Source organism: Amblyomma maculatum, chromosome 1 (genome assembly GCF_055883805.1).
Source record: "Amblyomma maculatum isolate TAMU_Amacu chromosome 1, ASM5588380v1, whole genome shotgun sequence".
NCBI lineage: Eukaryota > Metazoa > Arthropoda > Arachnida > Ixodida > Ixodidae > Amblyomma > Amblyomma maculatum.
This window is the reverse complement of record NC_139344.1, coordinates 32,634,678-32,650,812: the sequence shown is the minus strand read 5'-3', so window position 1 is coordinate 32,650,812 and position 16,135 is coordinate 32,634,678. Positions and strand designations below refer to the sequence as shown.

Sequence of the window (16,135 nt, the reverse complement as noted above, 5' to 3'; positions counted from 1 at the left end):
AGGGGGTATTTGAAGAGAAGAGACGAGTTAGAATAAACATGCTGTAACCACGTTCGTGTGGACTCTGAGCAGCTCTCTAAGGTGCCCGGCAGGCACACCTCAACATTCAGCGCATCCGAGCACGGCGGGTGAGATGAGAGCCCTTCCGAAGGCCAGCAGCTAGCTGAACAGACCGTCACCTCTCTGGACGAGCACGGCGGATGGCAGCTCGGACAGTGGCTTCGAAACGTAACTCTCATAATGAAATCGTTTCTTTCTATGTCGTCGTTTTAACTACAGTTATATCAACTCGGCCCTGGCCTGGCACGGGCCTTAGGTCTGACCCCAGGGCAGGGCTGGGGCCAGGCTTTTTCAGAAAAGTGCCAGGCTGCGGTAGAATAGGGTGAGGGTGCGAGCTCAGAAATTCGTTACGTGCACACTTCTACTCGTCGGCTTCATTTTTTTTTTGTCTTGCATTTTAACGTGACGGCGCTAAGGGTCCCGTTCAGCAAAAAAAAAAAAAGAAAAAAAAAAATGAGACGACGTGGATGTCAGCATTGTGAGTAAAAAAAAAGACACCAGCATGCTTCAGACAGGTGGTAATTGGCAGGTGACATGGCCGGGCATCTGATTGGTCGATGGGCTGTGTGACGTCATTAGACCACATGCCATGGCCGAGTTGCCTGGAGTTGCCAATTGAGGTAGCTCCTTAAAGTGGAAACTCACATGGACCCCTGGATTCCGCATCAAGTACGCTATACCCCTAGGCCTCGCAGGCACGTTGCAAGGGCCTGGCCAAGACGGTGCTTTATATATCTGTCCAGGGGTTTCTCACAAAATGCGGGGTCTTACGACAGCGTGCTAGCGAGTGTGTGTGTGTGTGTGTGTGTGTGTGTGTGTGTGTGTGTGTGTGTGTGTGTGTGTGTGTGTGTGTATGTGTGTGTGTGTGTGTGTGTGTGTGTGTGTGTGTGTGTGTGTGTGTGTGTGTGTGTGTGTGTGTGTGTGTGTGTGTGTGTGTGTGTGTGCGTGTGCGTGCGTGTGCGTGTGCGTGTGTGTGTGTGTGTGTGTGTGTGTGTGTGTGTGTGTGTGTGTGTGTGTGTGTGTGTCTGTGTGTGTGTGTGTGTGTGTGTGTGTTAAGTGAAGCACCAAGCAGCAAAACGTGTATGGTGAATCCGCAGAGGAGCCGCATATACGGCAGCCATTAACGCTGTACGCATCATACAATCAAAGGCGACGTTTAAGTATCACCCCAGTTTCTCTAAGAGTGCGTGCAACACTGACAATCTCATGTTCGAAGATCAAAGTGATGTCACGATTGGAGGCACCGCGAAGGGGGCAGGAGAAGCACAGCACTGCTTATTCACACCTGAGTCAGCGAAAATTTAAAACGCGATGTCAGTGACTGCGCTGGTTACAGTAAGTAAAATTTAGGAAAAATGTGACATGGCGTAAAATGTGGCATTTTTTTACTTAACTCCCGCTGACATTTCCGACTTGCTATTAAAAGAATCAGCTATCTTAGTTAAAATGTCCCCCCCCCCCCCCCCGCCCCCTTCTCCGTACATACACATAGCGACCTAAGGCCGGCGACCCAGGTACATCGCGATTAAAAATCGCGAGGAGAGCCTTGGTGAGAGGAAAACAGGTAAAGAAGGCGTAAATTTGTTCAGACCGATCATTTTGGCGCTGTGCTGCTCAACTAGCCAACCAACCTCGATTAACAGGCGTGTCCATTTATTGTGATTTGTTATTGGCTTCACCTTCTGAAATGTCGAGCCTTTTTTACGTTTTGTGTTCTCAAAAGAGACATGCCTTACCAGCAGACAGCATGAAAGGGCAAAGGAAAAAAGTCTTGCTTTTTGAGAGCCCAAAGTAAATGGAATAGTTCTGCTGCTTGCTCCAAGTATCCAACCTGGTTTTACCGGTCAAGAATGGCCGGAACGCACAAGAGGAAAACAGTGAGTGCCGACAAGCTATTAGTCGAAAGGGCACCGAGAAACACCGGTGCGATAAATGCTCTGGTTCTCCCAAAGGCACCCGCCACATAACAGCAAAGAAAATGGGCGAATATGAGACGCAGGAACTACATTACACCGCTTTAGAACATGAGCGGCGCACTCTTTCCGAGTAAGGGGAGGGAAAGGAGCAAGTAGAGCTATTGTATATGGCATACAGTTCAAAGACCTAAAATCACTTTAAAAACGCTGCGTTCACATACACCGAATCGAATCAAACCCCATGTTCAGTCCCCAGAATAGAGCGGAAAAGCAACAGCGGTGACAGGTGAAAGGGAAGAAAGTTGCGATGGAGGCCGAGAATTCAACAGAACCGTCTAACCAGGGCGTAGACAAAGGATGACTGTAGAATTACCTTGTTTCTAGAAACAAAAACTCTGAAAGACACTTAAAGAATGCGTCGCGACAGCCTTAGTGGCTACCGTCGGCGGTTACCCTTGCAAATCCTCGTTCATGTATACGAACTTTGCTGCTCTCTCAATCCCTAATCCCCTTAATTTGTGCTTCGATCATCCCGCATATCTCATCACCATAAGCCACCGCATTATGCCAGAGACCATTCGAAAGCGCCGATTTGACCGAGCCGTATACGAGCAGGAATGCGTGGCCTATGGGTTGCATGTCTAACTCGGAATCCAATTAGGGTTCCATTCTCGTCTTAAAGAAGCTAGCCGAGTCGGCAGATACTGCCAAGGCATGTGGTCTCGTGACGTCACGCATATTTCATGCTTATTTAGTTACGTCACTAGCGTCGAGAAGCAACACCAAAAGTTGGATCTATGAGCGCCACCATCTTTAACGGAAATGGTTACAAGACAGTTTACTTCTATATGAGGCCCGCTTAATTAACACACGCACGCGAATTCTTAAAGTTTCTTGCGAGATTATTTCTGCCGTTCACGAGTTCTCAGCGGATGCGTAAGCTCTCGGAGTACCGTAGTATAGCTTCTGCCGTTAACTCGGGACTTGGGATGGGGGCGTCCAACGACCTCCACATTAAAATGATCCGCAGTTTCAGCGATGTGGTCTTGCGTACTCGTTGGAGAAATTTGCGTTCTCAATTTGCTGCTTGTATAGTAACTCCTGTGTTAATTAGTAGGCGAATATATCTACTTAGGACAAGTAGTAACCGCAGATCCGGACCATGAAAAAGAAATAACAAGAAGAATAAGATTGGGATGGAGCGCATTTGGCAAGCACTCGCAGATTATGACTAGCAGCTGGTATCGCTCAAGAGGAAAGTATACAACAGTTGCATCTTACCTGTACACCTATGGAGCTGAAACGTGGAGGCTAACCAAGAGGGTACTACTTAAGTTGAGGACAACACAGAGGGCTATGGAACGAAAATGGTAGGGATAACATTAAGAGATAGGAAGCGTGCAGAGTGGGTCAGAGAAATAACTCAAGGTACCGACATTCTAGTGGAAATTAAGAAGAAATGGACATGGGCAGGACATGTAGTGCGAAGAGAGGATAACCGACGGTCGCTTAGGATAACAAACTGGATTCGAAGGGAAGGAAAGCGTAGAAGGGGGTGGCAGAAAGTTAGGTGGGCGGATGAGGTTAAGAAGTTCGCAGGGGTCAAGTGGATGCAGCTAGCACAGAACCGGGTTAAGTGGAGAAATATGGGAGAGGCCTTCACCCTGCAGTGGGTATATGCAGGCTGATGATGAGGATGACAGTAACTGTTGATCAGCTTCATTTGTATCGATTCCGCTTTGTTCCGGATAAGATACCGATGTTTAGTGTTAGCGAAAAGAATGGGAGCGGGGAAGCTGTTTACGGCACAAGCCGGTACGTATACATATATGTAGGGCACGAGTGGCGATCCCCGCGCAGGCACATGAAAACGGAAAATAGAGCGTGCAAGTAAACAGAGACAGGCCAGCTGCGGGCGTCGCCCGCTTTTTCTTTCTCTTTACTCGACAATGAATGACACGAAGAGCGTCGCATCCGGAGTGCGTGCAGCGCGCAAAACTGCTGGAGGTGACTCTGGCCGGCTCTTTTACCTTTCTGCCGTTTCACATGTAGGCGGCCTCGTTGTTGCGAGGAAAAAAAAAATCGAGATATGATAAAAAATGGAAGAAAATGAAACCAAAGATTCTGGCAGCGCTGCTCCGAACGAACAGGGTATGGCATTTAGCGTGTGCACAGTATATACTGTGTTTCATTTTCGTGCCAGCCCTTGTGCGTGATGCGGTTCATACGGTTAATAAGACGTGGCCGCATTAATGTGGCAACAAAATGACTCTTTTTACAAGAGTGAAATGAAATCTCTGACGACGAAGGTGCATTAATACGTGTTCGTTCTCAACAACCAAAAATATTAAAAACGAAAAGATAGAGCAATATGAAGTGGACGACAGAATAAGAAGCAACGTGTTAGGAACGAAGCGGTCAAAAAAAAAAAAAAGCAAAAAGTCAAGAAGAGAGCTGACTGGCGAGTTATGATTGGTCAGGAAGTCTGGACAAGCCATTACTTTGTGGGGCTTTGTTCACAACCTGCTGCAAGCGGCTTTGAGTATTCAAATTCCCAGAAAAGGATATGCGCAGAAAAGAAGCTTTCTTCTTTTAAGCCAGGTTGAACGAATTCGCGCATAGCCATGAACTGAGACTAAAAATAATTATCAAAAAAGAAATACACTGCACTTTACCAAAATGCAGCTTTTGAATAAATACTCCTCGAAGCAGCATATGTCACTGAATGCACTGAGCACACCGGAAGAAAGAAGCTGGCACCACTACAGTACACCATGGGTCTGTAGACAAAATAAATTTTATGTTTTTGCTTTTTTTTGCAAATATTTGTCAAATAAGGGGTTTCCTAGGATTACGAAGGAAACAATAGTCGCGTCACCAGTAGTGGCCGCTAGACAGATGCCTTAAATAGCCGACCACAAGCATCAGTGGTGGCATTCGAACCAACAAGTGCCATAATGCCCTCATTTCCTAAAGGTTCAGTCTCTGAAGACCAGTTGTTCCTGAAAACATGTCGCGATGTTAAAAGTAGCGAGAACAGCATGCAAAAAAAAAAAAAAATGTAAGTCAGATCCAGACACTGTGGGTGCTATCTGGTTTCTCGATCATCTACGATATCCTCGTGGGTGGTCCTTGTTTACGACACGGAACCTGAGAGTATAACTACCATTTCAGACCAGAGATACGCCCATTCCGAACCATTAATACTTATTATAGCAGGAACAAACAGAGGGAAATGTCAGGCTTCAGCGCAGCGCCATTAATATTCGACAGAAGACGGTGTCTGGGCGTCATTTGCTTCTTATGGGACCGTGTAAGTTGAACGTTGCTTTTATATTATACGCTCGGGGCAATCCTTGTTCACGGAGGTGCCCCAGCTCTTCTTATGAGCTGCGACGTTTAAGTGCGCTGCAGAGCACCGTTTAGCAAGGTACATTCATTTTTGTGGACGAGCGGTTTGTTCACACAGGAGGAGGGATAAAAGGGCAACCTTATAGAGCTTTCTTTTCTTTCAGTAGAAAAGACGCACGAGTTGAGCGTTAACTACGCTTCGTCTGTCCACACTCTCATTTTTACCGGATCATCACGACTCACCGGCTTTACAGGCGCCTAGTGCTTCAAAAATGCCTGATTCGCAAAAAGTGCCCGGAGTGAGATGGATTCACGCATCTTAGGTTGCGAACGTTCATCAGCGCCTAATTTCTTTACCTGTTGCTCCATTTCATTGTATGGAGGACGCATCAGCTCTCATACCTACCATAAAGAAGGGTTTAGTGCGCACAGTTCAAGTGTGGTACTTCTGTGCCACAGACCTTTTTTTTTCTCATCGTTTAAATACCTGTGCGTTCATCTCGACCTACTGTGCTACTGACGGATTTAATTCATCGCAAATATACATACTTCCGCCGATGCTTCGGAGGCACTGCGGCGCTACGCGCCCCCCCCCCCCCCCCCACACACACACACACCATTTTACTCCTAAATCCTGGAAGTGTGCGGCGTTTTTATGAAAATGAAAAAGAGTGTCATGTAGATATATGTTCTGAGAGATGTAACAAGAAATGCGAAAGCAAAAAGCATGTTTTCACGGGATGTCAACTCGTGGAGTAGCGTTGAAATGGGCGCGCTAACTGATCGAACAAAGCAATGCGGCTGTTCGCAATAGTATTATTTGCAAAAAAAAAAAAAAAAAAAACACGACAAACGATCGAAAATACTGAGTAAAAAAAGATTGCTTAGCACCCGTGAACAGTACAGGACGACGAAATCAGTCAGTGCCTAAAGCGCTTGTTGCTGCTTTTTGGTGAAATACTTCAACGAATTAGTCTAGAAATATAATTTGAAACGACGTCGAATAAGCGAACAAAACAAAAAAACTTATTGAATTGACATTTTACTTTTTGACTTGACTCGAAGTATGTGTCCGCATTACTAGAGCCGCTTGAAGTCTTCGCCAGATGGACGGGGCGATATTTAGCCCGTTTTTGAGTGACTAGATCAAAACTACTTGACTGTGTGCTGCGGGATGGCAAAGCAATGAGATTCGAACGGAAGGCTTTTCTTTCTACAGAAACCATGCTTCAAACTTCTTTTCTCAATGTGATCACCCGGTTTAGTAGCCTTTCCTACGGAGAACTAGCTGGAATATCCAGGCAAAGCAGCTTGCCGGCCTTGATAAAGTGAAATTTATTCATAGGGTGGCTCAAAAAGCGGCAGGGAGAAAGAAGTCACATGAAACCAGTGGAACGAGCGCCATTTGAGAGGGAGCTTATTCGCGACGGAGTTTATTGTTTTGCTTCTTTGGCGCCGTCCTTAGAATCAATACTAACTAGCCCAAACCAAACCAAAATGCTATTAAGCGGCTCCTGAAATAACGTTTTTGACGTTTGGCGAACGCAGTTCTCTACCTTCTAATCCTATCGTACTTGTTTGTTTAGGTACTGTTCAATATTCAATTCAGATTTCGTACTCTCGTTGGCTGCAATCGATATGTCGAGAAAACCAGTTTGTATTTCCATGTCCCTGCTGCCGGATAAGGAAATGCCAAGCCGGACATGGAAATGGAAGCCACGCGTTCTACGCGGAACTGTGTTCCCGCGATAGAACTGTTCCACTGCACACCGCGGGGAACCCGATATCTGACACTCGCCAGTCAAAGCGGCGCGCCCGAACCCCGATCGCGATACCGCACGTGTTCCCGACGATAGCGGCAGCAGCCACTTCCGCGCGGTTATTTGCCTCTTTTAGGCTCGAGCTCGTAGCCGCTAAACTGCTCTCCGAACTGGAACCGAACGGCACTTGTTAGCGGCAGCAGTGCGACGGGGTGCGGCCTGCCCACGGGGGAGAGAAGAGCGCCCTCCTCCCGTGCGCAGCAGCCCTCGCAGAGATCGACCCGGGAGCGCGTGTTGTTCCGTGCGCGGTCGTGGCGAGCGCATGCGCCAGCAGCAACAGCAGCGGCGGGCGCGTGCGAACAGCCGGTCCGGAACCAGAGCACAGACGAGGGCCAAGGTGCGCTGGCGCGGGCCCGGACGACGAGCAGCACTTGCGTCGCGCACCAGTTGCGCACGCCGCTTCAGCCGATCGCCGGCGCCACAGCGGGCTCCGCGCGCGCGCCGCGGCCGTTGGACGACCACCACGTGGTGACTGCCGCACGCGTCAAAGGCGAGAATCACTCCTGTTGCCTTTTTTCCTGCCGGACGCCGTCCTGCATGCCTACCGGCGCGGAAAATTCGTCAGACGTGAATGTGGTCACTGCTGTGCTAACCCGGCGAAAGTGAAGTGAACTACAAACGCTCGGTTTCACGCGAACGTGCCCAGGAACTTTGGGGAAGTTCGTTGGGGCTTCGGGACAGGCACTGCGAGAAGCTTGCCGACTTTCAACTCTTTACGTTAGAGTGCTGACAGCTTTTTGTACTTTCTTCTCTTCCTCTTCATGCTTGCAGTGCCTAACCATTTGTTAGCTCTAAAATTTATATTCCTGTCGGGGATCTGCCCCCCAAATATTTCATTTGCCGTGTGCAAACGTATAGCAAGAGAACAGTTATCCGAGTTCTCGCATGCTGAAGAGGCGCGTGACAAGCACGTGAAGAGTCATTCCTGCGTGTGTCTTAGCTTATGCGGGTGAACAGGATATAAAATTTTGTTTGTCCTACGTAATTGCATTCCTTAAGACAAGAGTGCAGCTAATGGAGACAACTTAGCCAGGGCGACTCGTGACCCGCATGTTTTCGTGGCGCTAGAGCCTTCACGATCAGAAAACTCTGGTTGACAGTGCTTTCCTTGTTTACCATAGTAGGGCCTCCGAGTCTACCGAGCGGCCAGTACCGTCATTGGCAAAGCAAATCGATGCATTTACGCCGTCGATTTTCCCTGCATATTTTTGCTTCGCCTGTGTGGATGCGAGCGTGAAGGGTACCTGGGGGAGGAATAGCCTGAGCGTTGCGGTAAAGCGCAGGAAGCGACCTTTTAGAGCGCCGGATGCCTTCCTTCACTTTTCCTTTTCGCGCGGGCCGTTGTCGATCGTCGAACTAGCCAGCTCGCAAGCGTCGCTGCCACGCCAAAACAGATCCGTCGCGAGGAAGTTGTCGCGTGTAGTCGGAAGCGATGGAACAGTGCTCGCGCGTTTTTTACTGCTTGGCGGCGGGACACCGCGGCCCAGTTTTTCCGAGGCCGTGCGGCTAGTCTACACACAGTGCGCCACCGTACAGAAAACTAGTGCTGGCTGACCGACTGACACTCGTCTAGTGACGGCCAACCGTCGACTCTGCAGGAACAAAAAGCGGCCATTCCTTGAGGAGACTGCCCTAGATGTATTGGAACTGTTTTCGGCCGCCGCGGTGTTTTCAATTTAGCGAAAGTTGGGCAACAAGGGGTCGCAGTCGTCTCACAACGCAGAGCATGCGGTCGTCGACGAAGACCCTGGCCTGCGCCGTCCTCGTCTGGTGCCTCTTGCCGTCGGCCCTCCTGTCTGCTGCAGCGCCAAAGATTCCTGGAGCGGGTGAGTGCGCTACCTGCGTGGCGTTCAGGGCCACCTGGCCTAATTGTGCGCGAAGGTGCTTTTACTCCGCAGATTCTCGGATGGACGTTTTACCTTAATGGCGACAGATCAAGCTCCTTGTTGGTTATCGCACCTTTGAGTTTGGTATTGCGTTCTTCTTGTTGGCGGAAGCTTGGACCTCGTTGCAAATCCTACTTATCTGGTAAATACGAATGGGAAGTACAAATAATAATCATCTGAGGGCATCAAATTTGGATAATAGGTGAGGAGAAAACGTATACTTGAGCTTACCGATGTTAAGTACATATATTGTTTAAAAGGCTTCTTGTTTGCAAGTTTTTAAGCATGAGCTTTTTACACTTTTCGAATTTTTGTGCAGAATAAGGGATTTTCTATGGTGAACGGTGCGTGGTGGGCAATAGAGCGCTTTTCTTGGTAATGAACTATCGCTGCAAGAATAACTTAATATAGTATGCTTGGGCGTTGACATTTGGAGTATAATAATAATAAAAAAGTACCGAAAGAGAGACTGAATTACACAAGAAAATGAAGACCTCTTCGATTTGAATATTGAAAAGAAACTGAAAGTATTAAGAAGGAAGTACAGTGGAGAACCTATGCTGATTTAGTATTGCTGATGCTCCTTTACCACTCCGCTGAAATCTGTTTCGCACATCGTCACTGGCTCAAGTATTTTGTAGGAGACGACTGATGGGAGAATATGGAATCGCCGGAGAAAAATTGCTCCATCAAACATGAATTGCTTTCAAACATCTGGGGTCTTCATTAGACGCTGGACATGAATGCATTAGTTTTTTTTTTTTTTTTTTTTTTTTTTTTTATTGATGACTTTCGTACTTTAAGTGGACGGAGATTGTGTTTGTTGGCTGCACTGACTAAGCACCGATATAATTCTGTATCACTTTGTTCATTTCGATTCTGTGACTGCGGCGGTTGCTGAAGGACGCAAAAGCTGGGCAAGTTGGTTTGAACGCGCCATGTCATTTGCAAACCGCTAGCCAACATTGTTTTTTTTTTTCTCCCTTCGTCGTCCCTCGGGCTGCGACAGTACTGCTGGATACCCTTTTCGTTATTATTATTTCTGGCGGTAGCGTTCTGTAAGGTATTTAAAGTTGAAACTCTTAACTATGGCAATAATCACCCGTGATTTGCATAATTAGCTAATCATTTAACTTAGTGTTCACGAGAGGACGCCATGTTGGTCATAAATGCGTATTTTTCGTGCTGTAATGAAGTTGGGTCAAAGTAAAAGAGAGAAGACGCTGGGTACGAGTAGTATCGTCGTGAGGTTCTTTAATGAGCTTCCTAATGACACCCTCAATAAAGGCTCGACGCTACGGGTAGGCTTACAGCTTTCATGTATATCAAACTGAGGTACGAAAAAAAATCTTTCCACCATACCTAGGCACGTCTCATCTCGCATCCATTGTGCAGGCGAAGTTGATGCGACGTCTTTTCCCACAAATATGTACCATTACTACTCTTTACCAAGGACCAGAGCTGGATCGAACTGCCTCACCGCCTGTACAGTCTACATCTGTCACAACACTAACTTAAAGATGTCTGTTTAAAGTGCCTGTTGATTCCCTCCCTTGCTATGTATTGCAAATAATGTAATGATTTCAATATATAGTCCTTCCTTTTGTGCCTGCGGGCTTTGAACGTATGTATGATAACATATAAATAAATAAATAAATAAATAAATAAATAAATAAATAAATAAATAAATAAATAAATAAATAAATAAATAAATAAATAAATAAAATAAGAACAAAGAAAACAGAATTTTAGACCTACATGTATAAAAGCTTTTTACCAAAAATGAATTCGTCTCCTCCTCCACTATAAATCAAGCCATGTAGTATACCTTAAAGAGGCGCAAGCCCTCCCCCCCCCCCCCCCCCCCCCCCCATGTTTCTAAAAATATTAGCAAACTAGACAGAATAAACTTGGCGGAAACTTACTAACGTAGACGTACCGCTTTACAGGACACCTCCTGCGCACGCACATCGACAAGGGGGGCGGGGGGGGGGGGGGGGTATAGCGGTGACTCTGCCTGCGTTGAAGTGGGCCGGTAAACCGTTATACGCCTATGGTAGTAAGCCTCCCCTCCGCGAAAAGCTTGCATTATCTGACGCTCATGTCCAGATTGGTTGTTGACCGAGAATGGCAAAGAAAGCGATAACTTTTTTTGTATAGCGTTTAGCCCAACTGGCGTAATCGACAACAGGTGTGTGCGAAAAGGCATGCGTTAAAGGATAGTTTTAAGAAGTTTCCCTTATTATTACTGCCGTGGCGTCAAGTTACGAGCATGTTATGTGGACACGGTTCCGAAATAAAGAAGCAGCTTGTCGCAGAAAGGCAATTTAAAAGTTTTCACTGCCAGTCGCATGAGGGTCATTCTTCACCACGCGCCGTTATTCTCATGATCTGCCACACAGACGGGCTCGCAAAACCTTCACTGCATTCACGCTCGTAGATCACGCTCTCATCCGTCATCTTTTGCCCTTTGTGCGCTATTATGCCAAGAACAGTTGGCAAACCGTCCGCATCGCTCATATAACTCTCCCCATATTTTTTAAAGTATCGTGCACTGGAGTTCAGTTACCTCGCCAAAACGCGACATATGTGGGGTATCCGCAGCTTAAACGTTTGCAGTGGTCGATTGCTTTCTCGCTAGAGCAGAGGACTAAGTTTGGAAAAGTTTGGAAAGTAATTGTGTGTTCTCTTTCCGGGTCTAAATTGTGCAGGCACCGACAACTTTCCCAATACCATAAAGTTCTCGCGTTTTACTGCTATGTATTAAGCGGCATGTTGTTGACGCGAGTGCGCTCGAAGAGTAGGAGGTCGAATCAACACGTGCGTCACGAAGCTGGCGCCACGTTTGCGGGAAACTGCGAAGAGACGGACGCATGTGCGGTGGAACGGATGCGCCGCATTTACAGAGTTGCGCCACGGTTGTGCCTGCGGCGTGAGGCCAACAGCTCCAACATGGTGGATCGACATTGCACATGGCTTTAGCGTTCCATTTTTTCTCGCGAGTTTGTGAAACACACCTGTGTGTGTTCTCGCAACACCTGTGGAATAACGTTCGTGAAGGTCACCGTTGTCCTTTAAATGTTTCATAGCAAACGTATTCCCATAGCCTCAACAAGTAAAATCCTGTCGGTAGACGTGTCTCCGGTTACCACGATGCACCCAAGCAGGCCTGAGGGGATAGAAATTTCTCGTATACGGTCCGCTGCTGAAATTGAGCGAGAGGCTGCAGAATTTCGGCGATTGCTGAAACCGTTATAATACCAGAATTCATTTGTGATCTGGCGGAGGCGCGTATGCCAGAGGCTTTTCGAAGCTTTCAATCACGGGATTAGAGTACTGAGCAGGCTGCCCGCTCAACGTTGGGTAACGAGAAACCGGGAATGCGATGGTGGGCGTTATAACGCCCTTCGATATGGAACACGTACATGCGTGGGAGAAAAGTGACCGCGACTTCTCCTTTCAGAAGTGCAGTGCCCTCTGTGGTTGGCGCCGTGTATTCCTTTTCTACGTATAAAACGTTTATGTCGGCGCTGAAGGAATTGCTGCCGTAGTAAACGAACTCTTGAACCTTTCCAACACACGCACTGCTCTTGCAATGCTGAACAAATATGCATTGTGCAATCGTCGGCCTTTCATCCGCGAGGATACCTGTCATCCATGATGTTATAAGGCGGAGGCAAGCGGGAGAGATTGTCCAAATTACGTGTGTAGCAACAACCTGAAAGGAGCGCAATCCTTTGCAGTGCGGCGTTGGGCAGCGGTGGTTGGTGCAAGAAGTGGGACGTTACGGGTGGTGACCGGGCGGTGATAACATTTTTCAGGTCTTACATAAAAGCAAGTATTGCACGCATATCACTCAGAGTGGTAGGTTTCAGTTATATCGGTGCTTTTTTAAATGCGCAATATCAATGTCTTAGATTCAGTACACAAAAATTCGCGAGTACTACAGGACCTTGTGCAAAACGCGTCAGGCCGCAAGGCCAAATTAACTGGTGGAACTTAATTTTTACAGCCTTAAATTCGTAATATAACGTGATTGTCAATTGGTGGGACGTCATCGGGAACAAAACCTCAGACCACAACACCGCAGGCGACAACACCGGGCGCTGTTGTCGCGTTGTCTCTGTCGTACAGTTTTGTTCCTTAAGACTTGCATTCTTGGCTGATATTTCTTTCGCTGGTTTCCTTAGTTTAGTTTGCTTATTCGACCTAGGAAACAGCTAACGGAATGAACGAACAAATTGAGCTAAGGAAAATATATATTTCAAGAATAATCACGGTAATATAACCTAATTTCTTAGCAATTTTCATTGTACCAGAGTAACAGGTTCATGGCAACAAACGTTTGAATATACTCATCGCTAAAATCTACTCGACCTTTGACTACGCGACTTCAACTCTTTATGACCGAAATAAGACAGTAGACAATAAGGGACACTGGGCAGCCTTAATGTTTAATGCAACAAACGCCGAGGTCCACGCATCCACTACGCTCTGCGAGGGCATATGTCGCCATTGTGATATTTTGAGCGTTTGAGGAAGAAGTTTTAAGGTTTCATTAAAGACGAAATTCTCTCCGGAACCGAATGATGTCAGCTGCGATTATGATTTCTTTCGAATTCCGAGTCGTACACCACAATGAAATACAGACAACTGGGTGTGATGGTGCACGCTCTAAGGCCGAACGATACAGATTCTGCTCTCACCACCGCAGTGACAGGGAAGCGCGATGGGAACGTCACGCTTCCCTGTTGGCGCAACGCTTCGCTACCCGCTTACATTAAGAGCTGTTGTGACTTGGGCTGTGTCAGGGTGAGCGGCTAAGCAATGCTTACTATGTTCCTGCCGACGAAGGCTGGCGCATTCGTGTCGCGACGCTGCTTCCAGTTTCGCTCTGTAAAGTCACACGAAAGATGTTTATCACTGCCGCCGTCTACAGGGTGTTCAGAGTTAGACTTTCAAGATATTGTAATAAGTACATACAAACATCATTTCACAAAAATTTTTTTTATACATAAAATATGCGGCCAGGCGAACGCGAACTGCGATAATAATTGTCATTACGATATCAGTAATAACTATCACTAATTTAATATCAGTAATAATATAAACGCAATTATTAACGCTTTATTCACTGAAATTAACATGCTTGTTTATATTGAAAACTTCGAGATACTGCTACTTGATGACTATTGTAATACGCAGAATTTTAGCGAAGTGCTTATATCCTGAGATATGCGTATCTAAAATTTCATCCCAATCCGTCTAACTATGCGTGCGAGATCTCGGCACAAGGCATGAAGTGCCGCCTTTGTGTGACGCAGCTGTCGCATATAGCGCTTCTCTTGACAAGTATGCGGAGAGACACGATACGCTGATTATATGTCGTTCTTGGCCAGCGTTTTCATTTTTGGCCCGCGAAACCGACGAATCACGGCGCGGACGGAGCGGGGTGAGGGCGGTCTCTTCAAGCGATTGGTTATCTGGCCGAGAGCGGAACGTTATCACCGGTGGCTGTAAATCCGCATTCTTGTCAGGCAAGACACCATAGGCACCGCCGTCAAACCAGGGAGGAGCTTCCTGCGTAGTTCCATTGTCTCACATGCGTAATTAGACGGATTTGGCTGAAATTGTAGACGCGCATACCTTAGAATACAGGCGCGTTACTAATATTCTGTAAAATAATATTGTCAGCGAAATCTCACTAAGTTTTCAATGTAAATATTGTAGCGTGTGCAACAGCAGCCGCTAGGCGGCTGCTCATCGCGAGTCTCGTGCGTGGGCTTGAAAAAGAAGTGGCCCCGTGGCGTTCGATTAGAAGAGGCTGAAGTTGGCTGTTGTCTCTCGGTGCTCTGGACCTGCTCTCATGTGCCTGTTAGATCAACCCCCCCATTAAAAACCAACTTTCTGGTTACGGGCCTAAACGGCTACGGCTACGTGACAATATGCATGCTAACTAAAAAGCTAATTATTGCATTCCGTTAATTACTGACATTCTATGAGATTCATGGCACAGTTCCCATCCGCCTAGCCGCAAACCCCATGCACAGAAGCAACTTTTGTGCAACGCTCCTACACACACACACAAAATAAATAAATAAATAAATAAAAAAATAAAAAAGAAATAAAAAAAGAGCGCTCCTTTTATTTGTTTCCAAAATCCTGAACGTCTCGCTTTGAATAACCTGTACAGTGGTGCGGACAAATAAGCTTCCTGCAAGCAAAGCTCGGTGGCGCTGTAGTTCGCTTGTCCTGCTGGTGTTCTTCTCAGCGGCCACCATCAGCTATGTGAATGAGTGTGACTGTCCATTTTAAATCTACATCCAGCCAAATATATTTTAAAGAACAAATGAACAGGGAGGAAGAGAAGAAAGTCGTCCGTGTTGAGGCAGGTTGTGAGGCATTTGCAGCGAAAAGGTGAAGTTTATTCAAGTAAACAGCAATGCCGGAAAGAATTAAGCTGTCGACGCCCGACGTCATCTTTGCTGTATGACACTCTCGCTGCTGTAAGACTATTTGTAATTTCATTTTCTCTCTTCTTTTTTGCCTTAATCGAACTGCTTGCCTTCTCAAGAAGTGTCGTTTTTATAAAACTTTGCATATGTGCTTCCTGACAGGTCGTAGCGTGCTGGCTGAACATAATACGCGACTGCCCTTTTAATGTTTCTGTACGAATTAATGTATTAAGACACACATCACATATCTACTAGCGTCAGATTTCGCATCTGCTGATATCCCTGGATGAAAACACGGAAACTGTAAGAGAAAGGTGACGGCGCTTTTTTTTTTCTGACTGAACACAAAGTATGGCAGTGCGATCGACTCGGGCTTCAATACCGTGGTACCTCAACGCGAATTTGAAACTCGAGCTGAACGCCCAAGCGCCAGTTTGCAATTGCAGCGAAAAAAAGAACGAGAGAGAGAGAGAGAGAGAGAGAGAGAAGATACCACACTTATTTCGTGCATCAGTTTAAACGCATGTCATTATCTGCCGAAAAACAAACATGTATCTGCGATGAAAAGCAAGGTGCGGACTGGGGTGAGCGGACGGCGTTGTCCATGTATTGTTCCGCGGTGTTTTAAGCGCACTGGAAGACTGCAA

General features: G+C 46.7%; 1 protein-coding gene across 1 annotated transcript in view; it reads left to right on the top strand.

Annotated features, from left to right (window-relative positions):
• The first annotated feature begins 7,482 nt into the window (after positions 1-7,482).
• The window catches only part of LOC146202091 (proto-oncogene tyrosine-protein kinase receptor Ret-like), a 265,403-nt gene continuing 256,750 nt past the window's right edge, over positions 7,483-16,135 (top strand). The window contains exon 1 of the mRNA XM_084587934.1: positions 7,483-8,973. Within this exon, the coding sequence (XP_084444060.1) occupies positions 8,784-8,973 (190 nt within the window). The 5' untranslated portion in view covers positions 7,483-8,783. The remainder of the gene's footprint in view (positions 8,974-16,135) is intronic.